Raw genomic sequence first — 15,399 nt, forward strand, 5'->3', positions numbered from 1 at the left:
CTGGGCTCCAGGCTCGTGGGGTCTGTGGACCTTGCCCAGGCCCAGGAGGACAGGGGCAGGAGACCCCACAGACACGCCCCTGCGGACTCTTCCCTCTCGGGCCGGGGGCTTTCTCCAGGGCCCCTCTGCAAGTCTGGGGGTGTCCACCAAGCCTCAGCCTCCCCGGCTCACGCATCTGGGCTGTGAGGAGACCCATCACTTGCCACCCTGGGGATACGGGAGAGGAAGCCTGCGCGTGAGGCCAGAGCCGCCCTCCTACTCCGACCCCGGGCACGGGTAGGGCTGCCCACGCCACCTCCCCAGTGCCTGCCAGTTGGGAGCTCTGGCCCTCAGCGAGCCTGGAGCGTGCGTCTCGGGGGACGGGCAGGCACTGGGCCAGCGTAGTCTGGGCTCTTCTACCATGGCCCCGTTTTTGGCAGGGGGCTGGAAGGTCCCAGCAGAGCTCCTGGAGCTGCCCTCCCAGGGACCAGGACCCTGACCTCCTGAGAAGGAGGAGAACCAAGTAGAGGATGGAGCCCAGCCCCCAGGCTGTGACCCAGAGAGGTCACCTTTCCCAGCTCTGCAGTGGAAGTGGGGGAGGGAACCGTGAGAGGCACCCCCAGGCCCGGTCCTTGGGGTCCCGTCACAGGGCAGGGCTGAGGGGCTCCAAGGACGATGGGAGGAGACTGGCCCTGAGGAAGGGGCTGGGCCGGGGTCTTTCCTCAGGCTTTCAGCACAGCCTATCTGATCTCCAGAACTGGAAGGTAATAGACCTGTGTTCTTCACAGCGTGTGGTCATTTGTTACAGTAGCCCCAGAACACTCGTGCAGATGGCCACAGGCAGCCGGGCTACAGGCTGGGACAGGAGTTGGCGCCGTGGGCAGGTGGTGGTACAGAAGCAGGAGGGTGGACTTGAGGAAGCAGGGAAGAGAGTGCCCGGCCTCTGGCCTGCAAAATGGGAGGCACAAGGGGACACTGTTTAGAGCATGAGATACCTGGGGTGGTGTGTAGGGGGGCCTGGAGACCCTGGGCCAGGACGCCCAGCCTCTCAGCAGCTCATGGGTGGGGGGCCAGGATGGGGCTGGTGGATGGGAGGGGCCACGGGCAGAGACCAGCCCCGAGACTGCGGTGCCTGGTGAGGGGCTGATTGTCCAAAGAAAGCACAGTCTCTACCCAGAGGAGGGGCCGAGGGGACCCCCTAACCAGGTCCCACCGGCTCAGGCCCCTCTGAACATCCCAAACCTGCTCTCCTGGCCTCTGGCTCCCCTCCTGGCCAGGAAGTACTTCCATCTGGATTCCAGACATCCGAGGAGCTCCGTCTCCTTGTCTATGCCTGGGGAAACCAGGTGATGTGGAGAACTCCTACTCATCCTTGAAAACCCAGCTCAGAGCTCACCGGTGGTCCCTGGGAAGCCTGGACCTTACCACCCACGGTCAGCTAACGACCCCGTCACTCTTGTCCGGTCCCCATCTGCCATCAGACTGGGCTGCAGGCCCAGGAGAGGGTGAGAAGGTGTGGATGGGAGGGCGGGGCAGGCGCAGCATCAGACTCCCTGGGGGCTGTATCAGTGTCCAGGGGCTGCTGCAACTGACCACAAGCTGGGTGGCTTAAAGGAAACAGAAACTTACACTTTTACGGTTCTGGAGGCCAGAAATCCAAAATCAAGGTGTTGGCAGGGCCACGCTCCTCCAGTGGCTCTAGGGAAGGGTGCTCCTGCCCTTTCCAGCTTCTGGGGCTCCAGGCATCTCTGGGCTGTGGCCGCGTCCCGCCAGCTTCTCTCTGTTGTCACGTGGCCTCCTCTTCTCCTGTGTCTCTGATGAGGACACGTGTGCTGGCATTCAGGCCCCTCGATAATCCAGGAGCAGCTCCTCCTCTCAAGGTCATGAATTTAATCGCATCTTTTGCCATATAAGGTCATCACCTCCATCCATCTCCAGAACTTCCCATCTTCTCAAACTGACGCTCTGTCCCCGTTAAACACTCACGCCCCTCCCCTCCCCCAGCCCCCACTGTCTACTTCCTGTCTCTGTGAATGGCAACTCTGGGGACCTCATGTGAGTGGGACCCTATTCACTCTTTTACTGTATAAGGTCACATTCACAGGTTCTGGGATGAAGACGGACACATCTGTTGGGGGAGGGCCACCGTCACCCCCTACAGAAGCTGTTCAGACAGACACAAGCACGTGAAGAGCAAAGACGGCAGACACATGGGGCTCAGAGAAACGCCCCTGGAGACTGCACCCCGTTTTGGGCCACAATTGGTCATACAGAGCATTCATTGTTCGGCCAGCTTTGGGGAAACGGGCACCCTGACTGCCAGGAGGGCTGTGAATGGGTTGGCAGGCAATCTTGTCCGAGTTGTGACACGTTTAACTCAGCAACTCATGTCCTCCCGGCTGCCCTGGTGAAACGCTGCACATATGGGTATGGTCAGCGGCACACAGACACTCCGGCAACATTGCCCACAGGAGCTGCAGCCTGAGGCCCAGCACAGGAGGTGATTAGATGAGAGTGTGGCCGGTGGAAGGGAGGCGGACTCATGGGGGACACCCACGACCTAGAAGAAAACAAGACCTGTCCCCCTTTCTATCAAACAGATTAAAAACGCAAGCTCGTGTCTGCAGACGTGGATATTCACATTTTCTAAGTTGTGCTAGGATACACGTTACATACAATTTAGCATCTTAACCATTTCTAGCAGCTTAGCCAACTCAGTGGCATTAAGTTCATTCACGATATTGGACAGCCATCCCCACCATCCGTCTCCAGAACTTTCCACCTTCCCAAACGGACACTCTGTCCCCATGAAACACTCACTCCTCTCCCCTCCCCCAGCCCCCGGCCCCCAACGTCCTGCTTCCTGTCTCTATGGATTTGACGACTCCAGGGACCTCGTGTGAGTGGAATCAGACAGAACTTGTCCTTCTATGTCTGGCTTATTTCACTGATGTGAAATGTCCCCAAGGCTCATCCACATTGTAGCCTGCGTCACGATTTCCTTCCTTTTTAAGGCTGAGTAATACTCCATGGTGTACATGGACCACGTTTTGTGTATCCGTTCGTCCACGGACGGGCACGTGCTTCCGCCTTTGGCTGCTGTGAACACGGGTGGGCAACCATCTCAAGTCTCTGCTCGCTTCTTCTGGGGACAGACCTGGAAGTGGAATTGCTGGATCACATGATAATGCTATTCTTAATTTTTTTGAGGAAACGCCAATGCATTTTTTATTGGGTTGGCCAAAAAGTTCTTTTGGTTTTTAAGTAAAAACACATTTTTCATTTTCACCAAGAACTTTATTGAACAACATATTCACCCTTTTGTTCCATTTACCTTCTGCCGTTTTTCAGGCAACTTCATAATTCCATCTTCCCCAAACTTTTTATCTATTCCAGGTGCCTTTTACAGTCTTCTAATGAATTGAAATTTTTTTCCATTAAGGGAATGTTGTAAAGACCGAAATAAATGGAAATCCGAAGGTGCAATGTCTGGTGAATACAGCGGGTGAATCAGAACTTCTTGGACACTTCTCATCAGTTGAGAGCAGTATCTGTTGGAATTAATCGTTTGGCGTTCTGCAAGGAGCTCATAATACAGGACTCCCCTCCAATCCCACCCTATACACAACATCACCTTCTTTGGATGAAGACCGGCCTTCGGTGTGGTTGGTGGTGGTTCATTTCGCCTGCCCCACGATCTCTTCCGTTCCACGTTATCGTACAGTATCCACTTTTCATCGCCCATCACAACTTGTTTTAAAAACGGAACGTTTTCATTACGTTTATGTAGAGAATTGCATGCGGAAATACGGTCAAGGTTTTCTTCGCTTAACTTATGTGGAACCCGAACATCAAAGCGATTCACATAACCAAGCTGGTGCAAATGATTTTCAGCGCTTGATTTGGGTACTTTGAGTATGTCGGCTCTCTCCCGCGTGGTGTAACATTGATTTGTTCTAAATTAATGTCCCGATTTGATCGCTCTCCACTTCAACGGGTCCACCTGACCGTGGAGCATCGTCCAGTGAGAAATCTCCAGCACGAAACTTCACAGACCACTTTTGACACGTTCGATCAGTCACAGCACCGTCTCCACACACTGCACAAATCATTTTATGCCTTTCAGTTGCGTTTTTACCTTTCTTGAAATAATAAAGCATAATATGCCGAAAATGTTGTTTTTCTTCCATCTTCCGTATTAAAATGGCTACAGAAAAATTCACCAATTTTGGTAAGTTTTTTAAATGCACGCTGATATGACAGCTGTCACAATACAACCTAACAAAATTGTTTTGAATACAGTTAAAGACAACTGAGCACTATCAGAGCCATCTCACGGAAAAAAACGAACACTTTGGCCAACCCAGTAAAAAGGATCAAAGGTCACTTAACCGCATCAAGAGTGGACCTGAGGTGGGGTCGCGAGAGAGGAGCGCTCAGAACTTTGAAATAGAGCTTTGAAATCATTTCAGCCAGTTTTTACTTTTTATGTCAACAGTTGGTAACTATTTGGGTCAATGTTTAAAGTAGTAAAGAACTTGATTACAATACACATGACAGGGACTTCCCTGGCGGTCCAGTGGTCGACACTCCGTGCTTCCGCTGCAGGGGGCACAGGTTCGATCCCTGGTTGGGGAACTAAGATCCCGCATGCTGCGCAGCACGGCCTAAATAAATAAATAAATCTTTAAGGAAAAAAAAAAAATACACATGACCGAAAAGAGAAAACAAAAATACACGTGACAGGGTCCCACCCCAGACCTGCTGCACAGACTCTGGGGTCAGGGTGGGCGGGAGCAAGATGTTCTGTCCTGTGATGACGCAGCCCAGGCAGCTGCAAGGGCTGAGTGCCGTCCAGAAGGTGGTGGCCATGCCTTGCCCACTCGCCCTCCCCCCTTTCCTGTATTTTGTTCATACATTCATCCGAGATTCCAGAAAGGTCCCTTGTCCCCGTGAACCAGGCCCTGGGCAGTCTCTGCTGAGTGACAGGAATGACAGCTGGCTCCCCTACCCGCTCCGCATTCTGTGATGATGGGAGAGGCCCCTCCTCTCAGCTCCCCCAGGCCTGGACCAGCCTGGCCCTGTCCCCGCCACCAGACCCCCCCACCCCACCCCATCAGTTGCTCTGAGCAGAGAGCTGGGTCTCTTGGACAGGGAGGTAGATGCTTTTTAGGCTCACTCACTTCCAAAATCACTTCGCAAGTGCCTGGGCTGGGCCCTGAGGGCCCCAAAGACTAAGGCATTGTCACTGCATTTTAGGAGCTGGTAGTGACTTCTGAGCAGGGTACTGAGGGATGAATGGGCGCTTGCCAGGACCCAAGAAGTAAAGGCGCTCTGGGTGGTGTGTCACTGTTTCTCATTCGATCCCCAGCGCCTTGTGAGGTGGGGCCTGCCTGTCGGACTCCAGCCGAGGGGCTCAGGGAGCCAGACAGAGGGATGAACCTGAGAGACCAAGGCCAGGCTGACAGTGAGAGCCTGAAACCAGGTGGGGACAGGCGGCCTGCCTCCCGCCCTTGGACCTCTCACTTTTCCCAGGCTGCAGCTCTGGGGAGAGGGACTGAGGGCAGGCCTGAGTCACAGGCCACGGCCAATGGGCTATGTGGGGCTCAGGTCAGGTGACATCAGGCCACTTCTCAGGTGCTGCAACTCCAGGCAGCTGGGGCCTCCTCGCCCCCCGCTGCCCCCGGCCCTCCCCAGGCTTGCATGGAGCAGGCAATGGAACTCCAAGGCCTGGCAGTCACGTGGTTGGTGGGAGCAGGCCCGAGGGTGTGCCCCGGCAATCCCAGAAGGCTTCCTGGAAGAGGCAAGAGGTGTGGGGGGGTGTCTTCCAGGCAGGGAAGCAGGGGACCTGTCCTCAGGGCTGTCCCTGAGCACTGCCACTCACAGGAAGAGCCCCAGGCACAGGGGCTGCCGTGATGCACAGCTTCCTCATCTTCCTTTCGCCAGGCTGGTTGGGCCAGAGCCTGGAGGGCCTGGCCTCGTCACCGCTGGGGAAATGACCTCACTCGGGGAGTTTCGAAGAGGTGTCCTCTCTCTGCCCCAGCTGCCTGACATCCTCACCCAGCTGGAAGGGATGACAGGTGTCCCCAGCCGGATGTCTGGGGACCAGTCTCGTCTGCCTGGTGGGACGGGAAGTCGGGGGTGGGGGTCTCCTCAGGCTCCGCGTGAATCCCGGATGCGGCCCTTGGATAAATATTAGTAAACTTGGCTCAGACCTACGCTCTCTGACGCCACTGTCTCGAGGCGAGGCCCCGCGTTGGCCCCTCCCCGTCTGAGAAGCAGCCTCTGAACATCCCCAACCCAGAACCTGCTCAGCCCTTCAGGCAGAGGCTGGTTCCTGCCCCCAGGCGCGGGATGCAATAGGACGAATCTGAATCCTACTGGCGGGCTGGGTGACCTCTGCTGAGCCACTTAACTTCTCTGAGGAGCCCCACCCATTCCTTGCAAACACGAAGAAAGCAACCCAGCGCCCCCCCCCCTCATGGGGTGACCCTGAGGAAGAAAGCAGGGCCCACACGGGCCTCCCCGAGGGTGCCAGGCCCCTGACCCTCAGGCTGGGGCTCCTCCCTCCCCAGCACCCACCTGGCCTGGCGCCCTGATGGGCCGCTGCCCGCATCCGCACCGGGGGCCTCGGTCCCCTGCAGGAAGCCAGCCTGGTGGGTCCTCTCCTAGCTATCAAATGGCTCAGGGGTGTCTCCCCGAGAGACCTTCGCTGGGGTTGCAAGGTCAGCGCTTTGCTTCCTCCTCATGTTCCAGAGGGACCCTCCGACGGGCCTGCTTCGTTCAGGCGTGGGGACAGGGTCCCCTCCTTGCTCTGGGTTCCTGCTGGTTTGGCCAGGCGGCCCACGGGCCTCTGGCTGGAGGGGTTTCCAGGCCCCCCGGGGCAGGGGCGTTGGTGGTGAAGCTGCCTGGGGGGGATTTCCACCAGCCCATCCCCATCCTCCGGGGAGAGTGGCAGTGGGCTCCCCACCCCCTGTGACCTGCTTTCCCAGCTCCCGCGGACGCCCACCTGTCAGACCACCCCCCCCAGGTCATTGGTCACCGACTGACTCTCCCCAGAAAGGCCTGGCTGTTGGGGACAAAGAGAGGAGCGCTGGGTGGGCATGGCAAAGTGCAGCTCACCTGGCCTCACCTGGTTTTCAAGGCCTCTCACATCCCTTCCTGTCTCTCCTGCCCCGCCCTCCCTGGGGCCTCCGCTACCACGTCTGTGAAATGGGGCTGGAAGAACGCCCACCTTGGGCCTCGCTCACCTGGGCTCCTTGGGAATCCCCCTGTGGCACCCCGCCCTCCCCATGGAGACCTCCAAGCTGTCCTCTTGCCCACCCCCAACCCCGTACTCCCCAGGGCAGGCAGGGCTTCTCCCCTCTCCCCTCTCCTCGGGGTCCTAGCACCAGCCAGGCTTACAGGCACACAGTAGGTGCTTAAGCAGTGCTGAGTGTCTGTGGTTTGCCTGGCCCTGAGGTTCCAATGACTGGCCCCCGGGTGGGGGAAACGGGCTGGTGGGCCTCGGAGGGGTCCCGGCAGAGTGCTGGACACCCAGGGGGCTCACAGTGGCTTCCTAGAGGCAGCAGCCTGGCCCCTGGGCTGCCTCTCCCGTGGCCCCGACAGCCCAGGGCCCCCTCAGGACAGAGAGCTTGCGGGAAGGCGGGTCAGCAGTCTCACCCTGCCTGATGCTGGAATCCCCTTTACCAGCTCTGCTGGGATGCCTGTAGTGATGGGGAGCTCACCCCCTTATAAGTCTGCCCTGTGTTGTCTTGAGGGGAGATCTGTCTCCCCACCCACCCACCCTGTGCTCCCTTCACCCTCTGGCCTGCCACCCCACGGGCCTGCCGATTCCAGCTCCGCTCCTCCCCCCAACACTGACCAGCATCCCTATGCTTGTCCTGTGCTCCCTCCCGCAGGCCAGAGTCCTGGGCACCCCCTGCCCTCTGCCACACCGCTGACAGTTGCCCTGGACGCACAGGTGGGTGTGTCCATCTGCAGAGGCCTGGCCCAAGCCACTCATCTGAGCCAGCGGTGCACCTTATTCCTCACGGTGACCCTGAAGGGCCAGGGTTGGGACTTGCCCAAGGCCGCAGAGCGGGGGCAGGTGGGGCAGGGTTGGCTCCACGGCCGGCCGGACGGGCCCGCACCCAGAAGGTCCTACATTGGCTTTATGCTCTGCCTTCCCAGTCCTGAAAATATCATTAATACTTTTTGAACCAGGGTACCTGCGTTTCCATCTTGCACCAGGAGGGGGCGTGGCTCTCACAGCCCCAACGGACTCGTGCCCTCCTTGCTCCCCTTGCTTTGCACCACCTGCCCAGGTCACAGCCCGGCGGGGTGTTGGAAGGTGCTGGCCCCGGAGCGGCTGGGGCCCCCGTAGATTCCCTTCTGCCGCCACCGCCCCCCCGGGAACCCTGGAGGAGCCAGCGATCACTTCCTGTTAAACCCTTTAAAGGAAGAGGGTAAAAAAAAAAAAAAAAAAAAAAAGGAAGAGGGTAAATAAAAAGACTTGTCCTGCTGGCAGGGCATGACTCAGCCGCCCCCGGCCCGGCCCAGGCCGAAGGCCCCTCTGCCCCCCACGCACCAGCGCGTTCCGCGCCCCCTCGGCTCCCAGCACCTCTGGCGGGTCCGCCGGTGCGTCCTCCCTCCCCCCACGTACAGCCGCCAGGAGGGCCCAGGGAGCGGGACAGGCCCCCGGGAAGGGAGCTGGGAGCGGCCCTCACACTTACTGAACACTAAGGGGAGCTGTTCTAGCATTTTCCGTGCGTTGCCTAATCCAACAAGTGTCATCGTCCCCCATTTTACAGAAGAGAAAACTGAAGTTCAGAACACCTGCTCTCCCGGTCGGCCCGACGACCCAGGGGGAAGAGGGCAGGTCGTCCCAGGCGCGCCGGCCGGCGGGTGGCAAGATGGGAGATAAGGCCGGCTGGGGCAGGGCCACCGAAGGGTCTCCCCGGGGGCCTGGGAGGAACTGGGGCCGCGACTGCATCTGGCCCACGAGCGGCAGGGCTGGGTGTCGGGGCGCCTGGAGGGTGGAGGTCTGAGTCCCGCCGTCACCGCGCCCCGGGCTGTCCCCGGCCTCGGGCGCTTCCCGCGGCTCCCCGCCAGTGAGTCACCGCGGGCAGGGCGAGCCGCAGCGCATTCCTCCGTGGGGCCGGCGTCCGGGGCGGGGTGGGGGACATTGAGTCGCCCCACGGGGCCACGGATCTGGGGCGCCGGGGGAACGGGCTGCAGACAAGGAGAAGGGGGGGCGACCACGGCGACCCGGGGTGAGGGTGCGGCGCGCAGCCCCGGGGTGGCCAGGCTGGGGGGACCGGGGCGGGCTGGGCCCAGGAAGGGGGCGCGGGGCGTGGCCGAGAGGGGGCGTGCCCGGGGCGGGCCGGACGGAGCGCGTGGGGCGGGGCCGCTATATAGACGGCGCCCGGGCACCCGGGCGCATTGCAGAGGCCGCCACCACCGGAGCGCCTTCGCTTCTGCGAGCTGCACCCGGCCGACATGAAGACCCCCGGGGAGGTGTTGCGCGAGGGCGAGCTGGAGAAGCGCAGCGACAGCTTGTTCCAGCTATGGAAGAAGAAGCGCGGCGTGCTCACCCCTGACTGCCTGAGCCTGTTCCCCACCGGTCCCGGCGCGCGCCCCAAGGAGCTGCGCTTCCACTCCATCCTCAAGGTGGACTGCGTGGAGCGTACGGGCAAGTACGTCTATTTCACCATCGTCACCACCGACCGCAAGGAGATCGACTTCCGCTGCGCGGGCGAGAGCTGCTGGAACGCGGCCATCACACTGGCGCTCATCGACTTCCAGAACCGCCGCGCCCTGGAGGACTTCCGCAGCCGCCAGGAGCGCGCCGCGCCCGTCGGGCAGCCCGAGGCCGGGACGGCCCGCGCGCCCTGAGCGCCGCCGCGGTGAGTGCCGCCCGCCCGCCCGCTGGACGCGGTCCTCGGGGAGGATGATGTCGACCTCGGACGTTGGGGGGAGGTCCTGCCCCGTCTAGGGAACGCTGTCGAGAGGGGACTGGGGGCCTCGCCAACGCGGCGCGGCTGGGGCGCGCGGCAGGAGCCGTCGCTTGCGCCTTCCGTGTCCGGGCCTCGGGAGACCCACTGGCTGGACTCCGGCTCGCTCAGCCACCGGGCTCGGCACAGCTCCCTGAACCTCCCCGCTCTCCCCACAGGAACCACACACTGGACGAGTCGGGCCGGACGCGGGCCGCGCCGGCAGGAGCTCAGGGAATGTCCGGAGCGGCAGAAGCCCCGGCGGCGCCCAGCCACTGACCACGGCGAGGACAAAGGCCGGGGCTGCGTCCTGCCCGGCAGAGAAGGACCCTCCCGTGCGGAGCCGCAGAGCCTCGCCCCCGCTGTGCGGGTGCATTAAATTATTGGACTATCTATGTATTTATTTTGATGGTATTTGTGTTAAAACCATCTGTCTTAATATATATACATATATATATGTGTATATATATGTGTGTATATATATATATATATATATGTGTGTAATCAATGTGTCCATTCCAAATAAAGTACCTGACTTGTTCTCTTTTCTACCAGCCGGTGTGGTGCAGTGAGCTTCCTGCGGGAGGCGAGTGGGTGGCCCCTTCATTCAGTGTGTGTTAGTTGGGGGGAGCGGCCACCCCAGGTGTCCGAAGGGCAAGGAAATGCTCTTTGAATGAACACCGTTATCCGCCGGACCCTGGCCGCACCATCGCTGGAGGCGGGGAAGTGCCCTGGGAGTGGCCCTGACTTCCGCTCCCGGGTGTGGAATGGGGAGGACAGGGCCCCGGCTTGCTCCCGGAAGCCACTCACAAAATGCCCCTGTGAGGTCATCACGCCTCCCCCATCTGAGCTGCTCCGGCCCTCGGTGGGGTACCGGACCCTAACTGCCCCCTCCCGCCCCTGCCCAGCCCCCTGAAAGGAAACCTTCAGGCCTCTGGCTGCCCACCGGCCGCACTCCTCTTAACATGCTGCCAGCCAGTGCCTGACGTGCGGGGCCAGCAAGGTGGGCAGTGCTTCTGGGCCAACGGGAGACAGGCCTGCACCATTTCTGCCGGCGTGGCAGGAGGCTGAGGCCTCCGAGTGGCCCAGGATGTGACATCAGGATGGGGAGGCCTGAGGTCCTGACAAGCGGGCAGCTTCTGCCCTTCCTGCCCGCTGGGACCCTGTGCATCCAGGGTTGCCCCCAGACCCCCAGGCTCCGGAGGGGAGGTGTGCCCCTCCACCTGGAAGGGCTGTGGGTGATGAAGCAGCCTAGGATGGAAGAAAGGGACAGGACGCTGATCCTGGCCTAGCCAGGGGACCTTCATTTCACCTTTGTGGCTGGAGGGAGCCAGGTGTGGGGGGCAGAGGTAAGGGGAGTGAAGGACCAAAATTGGGCCCTAATGTCAGTCACTTACCCTTGATGGGGGGGGGCACCATCACAGGCCTCCTAACCGGGTGGCAGGGGTCAGACTGGGGAGGGGCTGTCCCTCTGCTGGGAGGCCTGCAGGAGCCTGGGTGCTGGGTCCAGAGAAGAAACCATTCCTGCCATGAATTTTCTCCTGAACAGCACTGTGAAGCCCCTGTGCAAATGGGGAGGGGGCTCCTTCAGAGAGTAGAAAAGACCAACCCCAGGGTGCGCCCCCATGCTGCCCTACCCTGGAGACCCCTCCCACCAGACCCTCTGGGTGAATGACCAAAGTCAGCGGGTGGGACCCCGGTTCCTGGCGGGGCTCAAGTGGAGGCAGGGTCCGGCCTGAGCCCTCGGGCCGGGAGGGTGGGCGGACCCTGGCTCTCTGCGGCCCCTCCAGTTGGGGCGTGAAGTTCTGAGGTTGGGGTTTCTGAGTTGAACAGCTTCTTTTACAGGCAGCCTGTGGGGGAGGGGTAGCCTTCCTGGTCTCAAGGGCGTCTGTAGACACCTGACAAGGTTGTCCTTTCCATACTGGTCATGGGGCACGGCAGCCTGCTGGCCTCCCTGTGTCTGGTACCCCTTCTCTGTAGCACCTGAGCTGGGAGGTGGGGGGAGGGGGAGGCACAGCTCTCCAGTTCTCAAGCCTGGATGCCTGGTCCTCCCCACGGGGCTCCCCAACAGTGAAGTGAGGGTTCTTTTCCTAGATCTCTTCCCAAGCCTCAAAAGTCCTGATCTTTTCAAACAACCGTGTCTTTCTGTTCATGAGTGGAAGCAATTTCAAGGGCTGAGGAGGGTGTGCGGGCAGCGCATGCTCGGCCCCAGGCCGGGGGTTGGTGTGGGGTGGGGGGTGTGAAGGGGTGAGCACGGAGCTCCCTGTCTCTGGGGACGTCGTGGGCAGAGCTGTCTGGGTGGCAGCAGGGGCTACTCCTCACTGGCCTTGGTGGCGGACTCCGGGGGCAGGACCCACCTCCCACTGGGATGAACTTGGGTGATTCTGCTCTCCCTGGAGCCCTGGGGCACAGCTGCAGGCCCTCTCCTCCAGGAAGCCCTCCAGCATCCAAGGCTCCATCCTGCCCTCGTCCCCAGGCCCCCTGCCCAACTGATAGAAATCAGGCTGGAAGAGGTCCTAAGGGAGTTTATTGCCAGTCTGTGCCTGGGGGCCACGGTCACCAGGCTTTGTCCATCTTTGGGGGCACAGGCTGCCTCCAGAGGACCAGCAGGACGAGGAAGTTGACGGCGAGCTGCACGTGGCCGAAAACGGGGACTCCGAAGCGGTGGTACAGGAGGCCTCCCAGGGTGGGCCCCAGGGTTCTGGTCAGTGGCTGCACAGAGGCGCAGAGGCCCAGCATGGTTCCTACGGCGGGGGAGGGGAGGGTCTCTCAGCATCACTGCCCCAGCCGCCCATGGCCTTGACACAGCTACAGCCTCCCTGTCTCCCCCGCCGCCCTCCACACCCCCCCCCACTTCCTCCCTGCAGACCCCCCAGCCACGCAGGGGGAGCACGGGGCCCTCTCGGATGGGGATCTGAGCCTCTGCCCTGCTCCAGAAAGTTCCCAAGCACAGGAGGAGCCTGGGAACAGGGCCCCAGGTTGTGGGCCAGGCCCCCCCGCACCAGGCCTGCCTGAGAGGTGGCATCCCAGCCAGGGGCCTCCCGAAGCACCGCGGTGGGGGCTGGGCCACCACACACCCCTGTCACCTGGCTCCCGCCCTCACGTGGACTGCAGGGAACTCCCCCCAGGGTGGGGGAGGGGCTTCGGGGCGCTCGAAGGGCCCGCACCTGCTTCTCTGCACCCACTTCCCGGGCTCGCCTGGCTGCCTGCACCCCTCTTACCTGACACCCCTACCTCCACACCCCTCTTGTCAGCTGTGCCCTATGAAGGCCACCAAGCGTGTGGCTCCTGTCAACACTGCCGTCTGCCCCGAGGGCCCCAGGCTCCAGGGGCTTCACAGCCCTCGCTCTGGGAGCTGGAAAGCCCTGCCCTTGGGTCAGCTGGGCGTGGCCAGCCTCTCCCGGCGCCCACATGCCCTCTCTCCTTCAGAGCAGCCTCTCCCGACGCCCACATGCCCTGCAGACACCAGGGAGCAATTACCGCCCCCTCTGTGGTTTCCGGTTCCCAGGCTGGTGCTGGGAACCGGCTCCTGGCTCCTTCCAAGCTGAGGGATGGTGCCTCCGGCACATGGGGCCCTGGTGGACTGGATCTGCCCCGCCTTCCTCCCTCTCAGGCTCCGCCCTCCTCCCGCTCAGGCCCTGCCCTCATCTCTCCAGGCCTTGCTCCCCTCCTCTCTCCTCCTGGCCTCTCACACCTGCCAGCCCACAGCCTCCGGGACCCTCCAGGACCAGTCTAGCCTCCCAGGACCACAGAGCCGCAGGTCTGGCCGGCCTTGGGGTCCCCAAGGCAGTCCTGAGAAGAGGCCTTGCCCAGCAGCCTCCCCATTTTCATCAGGGCCTCTAGACCTCAGTCTGACCTTCCCAGACAGGCAGGTAGATGGACGGAGGGTCAGCCAGGGCCCTGAACTTTCTGGCCCTGCTGCCAGGGAGGGAGGTCTTTGACCTCAACCGGCCCACAGGAGCCCTTGACCTTGACCTTGACCTGCACCATGCCCGGGGCAGCACGGGGGCAGAAGCCTGGGCAGCATCGGGCCCAGGGACCCCCAGTCTGGATGGGAGACTCCTTGGCCTCAAGAAAGAAGGCCAGGTGCAGAGTTGGGGGACTGCAGGTCCACCTCTGGGGGCGCCTGAGTCCCACTGGGTGGCCCGGGGGCAGCACTCACTCCCTCACTCGTTCACTCAGGAGGCACCTGCACATCCCGTGCGCAGGGAGGGAACAGGAGGTGCTCCCCATGCTAGCCACCCCCTCTGGCTTCTAGCCATTCTCTGCCCATGCTTCAGAGCCAAGCCAGACGCCACCTCCAGGAAGCCCTCCTCCCCTCCCCCAGGCCTGGCCCTGGGCTGATCAGCAGGGCCTGGTGCAGGGTTGGCTGGGTCTGGCTGGACTGGGTGGTGGGCAGGATTCTCTCCTGAGCCCTCTTGCAGCCCACCATCCCCATTCTGCCCACTCAGACCCCCAGCCGCCCACCCTACTCAATGCCCACTGAGTCCAGGCAGGTCCCACATTAGGGCGGCTGCTTTGCCCGAAACTGCTCAGCAAGCTTCCCAGAGAGGAGGGCCGGGGTCTCCCCAGGGCCTGCCCGTCACCGGGCCCGGGATGCTGCCCTCACCCGTGTCTGAGGCCGAGACGGCATTGGTCAGCATGCTGTCGGTGACCACATTGAGGGCACACAGGCTGAAGACCAGGCCGGGCATGAGCAGGCACAAGTGGAAGACATTGGCCATCAGCGCCTGCCGAGGGGCAGAGCAGGGGTCACGGTCACGGGGGCCTTGCAGGGCCTCGTGGGACCAGGGTGGAACTGCCCATCCCTGAGGTCCCACTGAGGTGGCCCTGGGTTGGGGTAGAGGGGGCCAGGGGGCCCAGGGGCTCAAGTGCAAACTGGGCACCGGCAGAGGGTCAGGGGAGCAGGCCTGGGACCCTGCTCTTTGTGGGGCAGCCAGAGGCGGGAGCTCTCACCATGGCCAGTCCCACCACGCTGAACGCCAGCACGCTGGCCCGGAGCAGGGCTCCCTCGGAGAAGCGGCTACTCAGCCACCCGATGACCAGGCCCTGGAAGACCTAGATGAGGGCGAGAGGGTGGAGGTGGGCGCAGCCGGGCCTGCGGAGGGGGCTGGGCTGCGGCCAGCCGCGGGACCTCCCCCACCACCTGCAGCCCCTGGGGCCGCTGCCACCAGCCACAGCAGGCGCCAGGCGCAGGGCACAGGGGTGAGCCTGTGGTACCCACGACGGCCTCAAAGTCCCAGGGGAGACGGGGCCAGCAGCCTGGGCACCTCTCACACACGCGCGCGCGCACACGCGTGCACCTGCATGCACGCACACACCCACGCACGTGCACGCACATACACGCACGCACACGCACACGTACATGCACCTGCGCGCACACACACGTGCATAGCCAGCCACTCAGAAGTCCGAGTTCCACATTCAAAACTAATCTCTGCAGTTT

General features: G+C 61.8%; 2 protein-coding genes across 27 annotated transcripts in view; one reads left to right on the top strand and one right to left on the bottom strand.

Moving 5' to 3' along the window:
• Nucleotides 1-4,452: 4,452 nt before the first annotated feature.
• Nucleotides 4,453-15,399, bottom strand: part of SLC67A1 (solute carrier family 67 member 1) — a 31,489-nt gene continuing 20,542 nt past the window's right edge. For 18 of the 26 annotated variants that reach the window (XM_027090199.1, XM_027090200.1, XM_027090184.1 and 15 more), the window contains 3 exons: nucleotides 14,910-15,011; nucleotides 14,563-14,683; nucleotides 12,462-12,697 (listed from right to left, as the gene is read on the bottom strand). In XM_027090199.1, coding sequence (XP_026946000.1) covers nucleotides 12,510-12,697; nucleotides 14,563-14,683; nucleotides 14,910-15,011 — 411 coding nt within the window. In that variant the 3' untranslated portion in view covers nucleotides 12,462-12,509. Of the gene's footprint in view, nucleotides 4,647-5,863; nucleotides 6,163-11,350; nucleotides 11,516-12,461; nucleotides 12,698-14,562; nucleotides 14,684-14,909; nucleotides 15,012-15,399 lie in introns of those variants that run through there. The other 8 variants (XM_027090187.1, XM_027090194.1, XM_027090195.1 and 5 more) reach the window with 6 other exon arrangements.
• PHLDA2 (pleckstrin homology like domain family A member 2) lies at nucleotides 9,365-10,507 on the top strand. Its single transcript, XM_027090208.1, has 2 exons — nucleotides 9,365-9,866; nucleotides 10,133-10,507. The coding sequence occupies exon 1, from the start codon at nucleotides 9,460-9,462 to the stop codon at nucleotides 9,853-9,855; it is 396 nt and encodes a 131-aa protein (XP_026946009.1). The 5' UTR covers nucleotides 9,365-9,459; the 3' UTR covers nucleotides 9,856-9,866; nucleotides 10,133-10,507.

This window comes from Aethalodelphis obliquidens, unplaced genomic scaffold (assembly GCF_003676395.1).
Source record: "Aethalodelphis obliquidens isolate GAN/ISIS:26980383/991018 unplaced genomic scaffold, ASM367639v1 scaffold69, whole genome shotgun sequence".
Lineage (NCBI taxonomy): Eukaryota > Metazoa > Chordata > Mammalia > Artiodactyla > Delphinidae > Aethalodelphis > Aethalodelphis obliquidens.

What these genes read in the sequence shown, in the direction of transcription:
- PHLDA2 (XM_027090208.1), top strand. Translation starts at nt 9,460, where the DNA reads ATGAAGACCCCCGGGGAGGTGTTGCGCGAGGGCGAGCTGGAGAAGCGC.